Genomic DNA, 9,356 nt, shown 5'->3' with positions numbered 1-9,356 from the left:
CGTGTAACGTTTTGTCACTTCTTTTTTTATATGTACAGTATACCACTTATGCACATAGTTTTATTTGGATTAGGATTCAATTAATATTTCATTAAAAATTGAGGTAGAAAAGATACATGAGGATTTTGTCCATGCAGGGGAAAGAAACACATTCATGTGTCATTTACAAGTTAATTAATTTGTTCTACAAAAAAATACATTGATAATCATGTCAAATATTATTATTAATAAAGATATAATGAGAATATGAATACAGCAGTGATAGTCACATGTAAAATGATGTCTTTGAATATATTTTCCTTTGAATATGTGTATAATATACAATATAATAATTTACATATTTAAGTATTAATCACTAGAATGGCCTACATTTCTTTTCATATACATTTATATTCTGCTACCATATATTGACTTTGACTCTTACTATGTAATGAGAGCAATAAACTCTTCATTTTCAATATAAGATGAATATCACCTTATTTTACTAACCATGACATTATTATTAATTGTAAAGGGTATGATTTTATCATTTCTAATAACTTAATTTTTAATTCGGGTTGCCTTTTGACCTATTTCTCTAAATACTTCAAACACCACACGATGGCAGTCAAACAAAAAACAAGATCACATCACCGTGTCAAAATAAAAGTCCACTGTTTAATCTCAGTAATGTTAGCGTAAATAATATGTGTAAAATTAATAGAAAATTCTAATTAAAAACGTTTTTATATTTTCTATATAATTACTATACAATTAGATAAGATAACGAAAACAACCTGACATAGTTATATGGCAATATTGACAATATTGAATTATTGGCGACTTTGACTTTTATTTTAAAGTATACAGATTTCTGTCACTACCTGGTTTATCATATGACAGCCAGGGAGCACATGATTTTCAGAGACGTCAATAGATGGCCCAAACACAGTAATTTGCTTTTTTTATGTTTTTAAAGTGTTATCTGATAGGTGAGTAGTTCATCTGAAAGAATGCACTTTTTATTTTAATGTTTGTGTACATTATTAAATCAATATAGCGTCAATGCCATGAACATAAATTGTTCTGTTCTGATCTTAAGTCACAGTTTATCTCCAGAATGACTATTGCGGATCTCTGGGATCAGAGAATACCTGCCTTTCTACTGAGTCCATCTCAGTTTTTGGCCACCACCACATCTGAGAGTTTCTTGGCTGAACTTATACACGAACTGCGGAATGATAAGGCCAATGATCAACTCAAGGTAATAAAAGCAGACAAACACACACATATATGTGTGTGAGTGCGTGTATATTTCAAAATAAACATTTTAATATATAAAAATATAGTATATTGTATTATTGTTCTTTTATAATGTTTAGTTACATGTTTCATAATATAAAATGTTGAACATTCTATTATGTTGAATGTCTGTTTATTAGCCAGAGGCACAACTCACTATTCAGTATGGTATATTTCAAATGAACAAACATGCTATCATCACATTTCTCTCCACAATGTTTGCAGCTTTTTCAATAACCTGTATGGCTTTGTTGAAATGGTGTGCATTTTCCCTGTAATTAACTCTCTTTTGTTTAATATTGTTATTTCTCTTCCTTATTATAAGATCCTCCTCGTGTCTGTGCTACTGGAGCATCCAACCATTCTCTGCCCTTATACTTCTGTGGGAGAAGAAACGGCCCTTGAACTGCTGTCAGTCTACTCTCACACGCCACAGAAATCCATCAGCCTCAAGTGCAATATCATGCTGGCCATCACCAACGTGATAATATGCACATCCTGCTTGGCCACACACACAAAGATGGCTGAAGACTGGCTGGACCTTCTATTTCAGACAATTCAGGACACCAATGACTACAGATGTGGGCTTTCCCAGCAGCCTTTAAGGGCCACCGCCTGCGACTGCCTCCGAGAAATGGAAACCTGTAGCCCCGGTCTTCTTTCTCAGAAGTTAGAGGCCCTGTATCTTCTAAAACAGCAAGAAACTACAGTTCTGCATCAGTCCTACTGTATGCTGTATACACTAGGGCTGAAGAACGCCATACGGATCTTGACGAACCAAAAAGATGTTACTGACCTAGAGTTTAAGAGCATCTTAGGAGGAAATGAAGGGTTTGCATGGAAAAGTAATCAGTTAGGCTTGACCTTCTTGCCAATAAACATGATGGTGCAAGTCCCACGATTGCCACCTGGACTGGATTGCAAGGAACTCAAATCTGTAATGTCTTCACTCTTGGAGGAGTCTTACCTGCTAACGCCCACTTCCCAGTCTGCCCTGCTCAGGGAGCTCGTAGAAGTTGTTGCCATGGTGCCGGGACTTTCTCCGACGTTATTCAAATCGCAACTTCTGAGACTCTTCGGTACTGCAGAAGTCGAGCTCATGCATGCCACACTCTTCATGAAAGAAACGTTCACAGACAGCCTGTTCACCGCCGAGGATGAGAACTTCCTGCTCAAGCGTCTTGTGAGCACGGCCCAGCATCCGCTCCTAAGAATTCCTGAGAAGCTCTTCTACATGGACTGCATCCTGCACTTCCCTGAGAACCGGCCCATATCCAGCAGCGGAGAAGAGAGTTTGCCTGTGCTGGTTACGCCACGTCTGGCAGCATCTCTTCTTCCAACGGTTTTTAATGATAGTGCTACGATGCTCTGCAGACTAAACCTTCTTTGTCTGGTGTACCTAGAAGCAGATGAGGGTGAAGAGGGCAAAGGGATCGACTACCTGTTTGATCACATAATGGCCCTTTTGAAAATCGTAGACGGCGATGGTAGCAGAGAAGTGGTGGTGACCTCTTTCAGGGCTGTGTATATTTTTCTCATGCACTTCAGCGGCATGGAAGAACTCTCTGAGAAGCTGATCGACAAATTATGCGACATGTATTCCCGACAATGCCGACTAGCTCCAAATTTGATTGGCCTCGTGGATCGCATCCAGGAGTGTCTCGGCGACCACGTCTGGTCTGTTAAGTTGTTGAGAGGGCTTCAGAAATGCATTATGGAAATGCCTCCATTGCAATTGACAATTCATAATTTGAGCTGGCACTTGAAAGTCTTGAAAAGAGTGGCTAAAGAGGGTCAGATTACCCAGAGGAACACCATTTACCTTCTTCTCAATGTTCTCATCAACTCCAACTTGTGTGAAAGAGGCAAATGGCAGGTTGGAAACGCAGTTCTTGCGGTTTGTCGCAATCTTTTGGAGCACCCTTCCATCGATCAAGTGTTTATCGAGTTGGCCGATCTTTTGCAATACATATCGGTTCATTACAGCGACACGGACATTAAGGATCACGCTCGCTTCTACTACTCATTGCTAACCAATCTTTCATGGGAAAAGCTGACGGGGGTTCTCGCCAAAGGTCCCGATGGAGGCCGTGCCAAAGAGCGGTCGCATTCTGCCACAATGGCTGAGAGCGAGGGGATCGCCAGTAACCTGACTGTACGCAAAACTGAGCGGCATGTTTTGCGACTCGTCAAGGTGCAGGAAAAATCCTTGCAAAGCTCTTCGGAAAGTTCAGAGTCGTTGGAGGCAACAGAAGAGACTAAGAATTTATTGGAGGTTTATCAAGAACAGTTCCAGGTGCCAGGTTTTGGGTCGGAGGTCACTTTGAGGTACAATCTGACTCATGCAAATGAAGCTGACACTTTATTCAATAGAGTCTTTACAATCTGTCTGCATTTCGAGCTGAAAGATTTAAACTATGCAAAGGTAAGCGATATACATGTGCCATGCGTGTTCAGAGACCGAAAGCCACCTGAGGTCAACGTAAAGCTCAGACCATTTCAACCCTACCCCACTACTTTATGCGTCAGTGCAATATTTACCACCCAAGATGGACGCTCTTGGCACAGCCAACTGCCTGACGTGAGCGTTTCATTCCCTGAGATATTCCTTCCTCTGCCTTTACCATTAAATACATCACGCGCATGTAAAGAGGAAGTGTTCGACCGCATCTGGGAGGCCACAGCCTCTGGGAGTCCTGACAAATCTGCCATTAGTCTGTTCTGTTTCAAAACTGGAGATGAAAGTCTAGCGGATCTGATCAAGACACATTTTCAGGGTTACCTGATTACAGACGAGAAAAGCAAAGGATCATGGAAAGTCTTGTTCTTTCTTCCACCAATGTGCCATGTCCTTTTGATGATAACACAGGCCGAGGACGCAGTTCAGGTCAGCATTGCAACGGACAACTGGGAGCTATTACCCTTTGTGAACTCGTACCTCCAAAACATTACTGATCATTGCAGCACAACAGGAACAGATGGCTAAATGGTGATTTTCATTTACATAGTTGATTTTAACCAATTCAATTTATTTTATTGCTTCCTTGTGTTGATATAACACCATTTGTTTTTGTATATAAAATCTTTGAGGAATGTGTTTAATAAAGTATATAGGAGCACATATGTTGTGTTGTTTCATGTATACGAGTAAGCAAGTGCTTTTCTGCTGCTTTACACAAAATCAATACAAGGCACTGTAACTGAACCATTTAATGAAAACCAAATTACAAAAAGATGTAGTTCTTAAATTAAGATACATTTGAGAAAGCAGCATTTAAAATGGAAAAATCTGACCATAAAGACATTACATGCATGATTGAATGACAGGTTCAGCAGTAGTAACAAGGTAATCAAGTCTGCAAAACTGAATTTTAATTCAATTTATCCTGTATATCAGGGTTCACCAATCTCGGTCCTGCAGAGTTTAGCTCCAACCCCAATTAAACACACCTGAACCAGCTAATCAAGGTCTCATTAGGCATACTAGACACTTTCAAACAGGTGTGTTGGAGCTGGTTGGAGCTAAACTCTGCAGGACAGCGGCCCTCCAGGACCGAGATTGGTGAACCCTGCTGTATATTAACAACCAGTTAGCATCTTTTAAGACCAGTTGGCCTCCATGACCAGATAAGACAGTCCATGAGTGAGCTTTGCCCTTTCACTCTGAAATACCCTCAAAATTGGGCTCTGTGCAGGCTGGTAGAGCGATTTGCCTGTTCAACAGTTTGTCCATGATGCCCATTTCAGCGTCCCGCTTTTCAACCTCCTCTTGTGGTGTCCAAGACATGTCGTGTTGGAGTTTGTATCCGCCAAGGAACTTGTGAGGGCAATTGGGACCCCATTCCTGTAAGAGTTTGAAATAATATTATATTAAATTAGCTGTTAAATATTGTACTGTGCTTAAGAAAACAATAAATAATTTTGCAAGTGACTTATTACATCTTTCATTACGAAACACTGCACAATTCCTTATTTCCAAGGTTATAGTGCAATTATAGTAATGCGTGCTAAACATTTTGTTTCACTATCATTACTACTTAGCACCAACCAATTCAGATTGACCTCACTTCACACTCATAACAACTGATAAGACCAAGAGACTTATAATGTGGCAATCGACTCACCCGAGGAGACAGAATCGAGAAGTATCTCTGTCCGGATTCACGCATGTAAAGATAATACATGTTTCCTGGCTTCTTCACAACATTGCAGGCGGCGTGGTGAAGATCAGCGTCTTTCTTGGCATCTTCCAAAACCTGAAGTATAAATAGGAAGTGATTTAACCATTATTAATTTGTCACATTTCAGATTATTATATTTCATAAACACTTTGTTATGCTGGTTGAAACTCTTCACATCCTGATAGCAATAAATAATAGAAGTGGTCTAAATAGTAAAACGTACATATATCTTCTGTGGAAGGTGTAGGACCAAAAAACATTCATCCAATGATACTATGTCCAACCAGCCTGTCAACAAATGTATTTCCATACCTCCGCGCACCTCCTTGCACAGACATCACATATCATGAGGCGATGTAGAGTTGTAGACAGACAGTCACTGAGCGCCGCAAAAAAACAGCAGGCAACTTGTACAGTTCCCCCTAAACCAAAACAACGAGCCTATGCTACGTTCACGCCGTGTTGTACCCGTAATTACAAGATGCCAACCCGCGACGTTCTATCAGGAGCTGTTTACGTCCTCAGACTCAGAAATATGCGTTTCTCTGGCAACACTATCAATGCAGAAATTACTCTGCAGCAGGGATGGAAATTAACTTTTTTGTCCACCGGCCACTGTGGCTGGTGGATTTCAAAATCTACCAGCCACTCAATGTTTTTACCAGCCACTTTCTTATTTTTAACCGACAATGTGTAACTGCATGTGAAAATTAATACCACTTAAAAATGAAAATTCTGTCATCATATACTCACCCTCATGTTGTTTCAAACCTGTATGAATTTCTTTCTTCTGCTGAACAGAAAGGAAGATATTTAGAAGAATGTCAGTAACCAGACAGTTTCTGGTTTCATTGACTTCCATAGTAGGAAAAAAATATACCATGGAAGTCAATGAGACCAGAAACTGTCTGGTTACTGACATTCTTCTAAATATCTTCCTTTCTGTTCAGCAGAAGAAAGAAATTCATACAGGTTTGAAACAACATGAGGGTGAGTATATGATGACAGAATTTTCATTTTAAAGTGGAGTATCCCTTTAAGCAGTTTATTTAATCTCAAGTCTCAATGAAATACTGACATTTTCTATTTCTCTCTTATACACTCTTTCTCTCTTATATATATATATATATATATATATATATATATATATATATATATATATATATATATATATTTCTCTTTTTTACCTGGATGTGGCATTTGGATGATTCGTGGTATTTTATGGCTTCCAGTTTTACGTTTTTAGTCCCAACAATGAAACTATTAGGCCCTGTTTACACGAGAACGCTCGCGGGTGAAAACGTAAAAATATTTTATCAGATGTGCCTTTCGTTTAGACGGCGACGGCGTTTTTGGGGCTTACAAACGCAAAAAAGTGAAACCACCGTCCAGAGTGGAAATCTTAAAAACGCTCCACCGTCGCGTTCCCGTCGGTGCGTATAGCGCGTCCGGCGCGAGTGATTTCAATGTTAAGTTAAGGCAAAGATGTTTTCTCTGCAGACATCTTAACCAGCTCTTAACGCCTGCGATGTAACGCCACATTTTTTTTTTTTTTTCTAAAAGTGTCCGCCGTCTGTGTGAAACAGTATGCTATTTTTATTTACCCGCCACGGTGGCCGGTAGGTGAAGCGAGTTTACCCGCCACAACACAAAATCACCCGCATTTGGCTGGTGGCGGGTGCTAATTTCCATCCCTGCTCTGCAGTCACGTGGTACAAGTAAGCGCTCTGGAAGTGGTTTACGTTCATTATTATTGTAATGTTATGTGCTTTGATACATGAGATAATTTAACGCCATCTCTCGTGATGCTTTGCAGAATCTGCTCTGGCTGTGTTTGCATTCATGTGTTTTGGAGGAGGCGTGGCTTTGGAGAGAGAGTGCTCTGAAGGGGGGGTGGGATCTTATGCTTTCAAAACTAGCTTGCTATCGCAAGCCTCTCCGAAATTGCATACCCTACCTTAAGACACATACTGCAGTGCTGCTCCCAATACAACTCCAGTGACATTTATCAGACTGCTGTATAATAGAAATGGTCATTTGTTTTGACAGTTCAATCTCACCTTTCTTGCTTGCTCCTGAAGGTATCTTATCTGGTCAGCAATGACTGTAAGTTTGTTGCAAGCATTGGCTCTGATAAATTCATCACCCTAAAATTTCCACACACACAAAAAAAATCCACCATTAAAAGATGATAAAAATTGCATATCACTCACAAGTGTGATCTAAAGCATCACTTACCTTCTGTACTTGCTGTGCCAGAGCAACTAGATTCATGGGATCCCCAACCCGGTTAGTCTGGTAGGGACTCACCAGCGTCATTCCACTTGGGTTACTGCTGGCCTCCACCAAAGTTACTGTAATATTAACATATTAATGTCCACATGTAAAATCCTGTTCCATAGTAAAGTCATGTTTTTGTATTTAGAGTAAAAATTATGCATAAAATCCAAAGAATAATCTTATAAAACTGTACTATGGTGCATAGTTACTACAATAACTATATTAAATTTCTATGGAAGTGGCGGTTACATAGAAATGACAGAAAGACTTCAAAAGCTTCCTGCACTGAGATCTGAGATACCACAGTAATTCATTAGGAAACTACTATGGTGAATTGTGTAAGGTAATTATGCAACCGGTTAGATAAGCTCTCAAGAGTAAAAACACCTCATGAGGGGCAGAGCAGAGAGTTTAACATTTTAAAAAAATACTTCTTGACAATACATTTTGGGACTCCGTATATTTAAAAAAAAAGCAAATATTCTTTATGATCTCATTTAATTATTAATATTTTACTGTTGCTTGCCAAGTTCCACATTGACTCCAAATGTTACCAAAAGCCTAATGTAGTGTTTGTGTGATCTATTTTAGTGTTTGTGTGAATGAAATCGAACAATTTTAACTTCTGAAAACGCTGTTTTCACTCTAATTATCACTCTGATGTATGTTGTATTTACAGTGAGCATAATAACATTACAAAAGCTATGTCAACTTATAATAACAACTTTGCTTGTCAATGAAAATACTTATAAGCAAAGACATTTAACATGTTTTCAACTTATAGCTAAAAATATGGTTCGATGAACTCAATCATTACATTTCAATCAATCATTCACTGGCTGACAAAACAGACAACAACCTTAACTAAAAAATACGCTATAATATGACTTGTTATTTCTGAATTTAACATCGAAAGCCTTTGTCTTACCCGTGGTGGTTTTGTTGGGTTGGTGTGGCAGACTGACAGTTTTATCCATTCTGTAATAAACTATCCCTCGACTCTGAGCAAATTAACACGAGACTTCTCGCCGGTCTCACAATTTTTTTTTTGGCACAACCTGTCACGGAGGAGGCGTTTCTGGGGTCCTAGTGTGTTTGTTGCCTCGAGTAGTAGCCGTGATAATTGCCTGTATAAAGATTCCTCTATTTTTGTCATTAATAATTTCCACACATATTTAATGAGGGGTTAAACTATAGCACATGATTCTATGATAATAATTTTGAATATTATAAGAAATATCATTATTTATAATTCGAGTATTCAAACACTAAGCGATTGTGCATGTTTAGAGGCAGCCTTCGCGTATCGCGTTACGCTGACTGTAGAAAATGTAGAAACGTGAGTTTTCTGCAGTTATGAAAGATCTGAGTTTGAAGATTATAAAACCAAAAATTGCAAGTCTGTACAAGTTTATCATTTGTTTTGCACGCCACTTTTGGACTTTTCCTGTTATCTGAATTATGCAAGCTGTTTTTATTTTATTTTTTACAATTTCAGGCTGGTTGGTGTTTGGATTTCTCACAACAATGAGAAGAAACAACACATTGCGAAAAAAGTGTAATTTGTGGTATTTCCCAGATGGCCTGCCTTGCTAGTTGCTACATTAGAAGGTT

General features: G+C 38.9%; 2 protein-coding genes across 4 annotated transcripts; one reads left to right on the top strand and one right to left on the bottom strand.

The window, feature by feature from the left end:
• Positions 1-870: 870 nt before the first annotated feature.
• ap5b1 (adaptor related protein complex 5 subunit beta 1) lies at positions 871-4,267 on the top strand (the record flags this gene model as incomplete). Of its 2 annotated transcripts, none has more annotated exons than XM_079857714.1 (3): positions 871-971; positions 1,082-1,243; positions 1,607-4,267. In XM_079857714.1, the coding sequence occupies exons 2-3, from the start codon at positions 1,100-1,102 to the stop codon at positions 4,265-4,267; spliced, it is 2,805 nt and encodes a 934-aa protein (XP_079713840.1). In that variant the 5' UTR covers positions 871-971; positions 1,082-1,099. The 2 variants fall into 2 exon arrangements, with proteins under 2 accessions (XP_079713840.1, XP_079713841.1); XM_079857715.1 differs by having other exon boundaries at positions 876-930.
• Positions 4,268-4,299: 32 nt separating this feature from the next.
• On the bottom strand, positions 4,300-8,807 carry cUnh1orf50 (chromosome Un C1orf50 homolog). 2 transcript variants are annotated; one of them, XR_013819722.1, is made up of 6 exons: positions 8,671-8,807; positions 7,701-7,816; positions 7,523-7,609; positions 5,406-5,537; positions 4,850-5,125; positions 4,300-4,667 (listed from the first exon to the last, which is right to left on the bottom strand). XR_013819722.1 is itself a non-coding variant. In XM_079857716.1 (5 exons), exons 1-5 carry the CDS (start codon positions 8,717-8,719, stop codon positions 4,940-4,942), a joined length of 570 nt encoding a protein of 189 aa, XP_079713842.1. In that variant the 5' UTR covers positions 8,720-8,807; the 3' UTR covers positions 4,841-4,939. The 2 variants fall into 2 exon arrangements, 1 of the variants encoding a protein (XP_079713842.1); XM_079857716.1 differs by lacking the exon at positions 4,300-4,667 and having other exon boundaries at positions 4,841-5,125.
• Between the last annotated feature and the right edge of the window lie 549 nt (positions 8,808-9,356).

Source organism: Squalius cephalus (genome assembly GCF_949319135.1).
Source record: "Squalius cephalus genome assembly, chromosome: 22".
Classification (NCBI taxonomy): Eukaryota; Metazoa; Chordata; class Actinopteri; order Cypriniformes; family Leuciscidae; genus Squalius; species Squalius cephalus.
The sequence above is the reverse complement of the archived record's forward strand: the minus strand, read 5'-3'. Positions and strand labels throughout refer to the sequence as shown.

Excerpts from the sequence above, each read along its gene's own strand:
- cUnh1orf50 (XM_079857716.1), bottom strand. The coding sequence starts at position 8,719 with ATGGATAAAACTGTCAGTCTGCCACACCAACCCAACAAAACCACCACG. Across the intron at positions 7,817-8,670 it reads ACCCAACAAAACCACCACGG|TAACTTTGGTGGAGGCCAGC; the intron begins GTAAGACAAAGG and ends TTAATATTACAG. Across the intron at positions 5,538-7,522 it reads TTCAGGAGCAAGCAAGAAAG|GTTTTGGAAGATGCCAAGAA; the intron begins GTGAGATTGAAC and ends TTTATACTTCAG.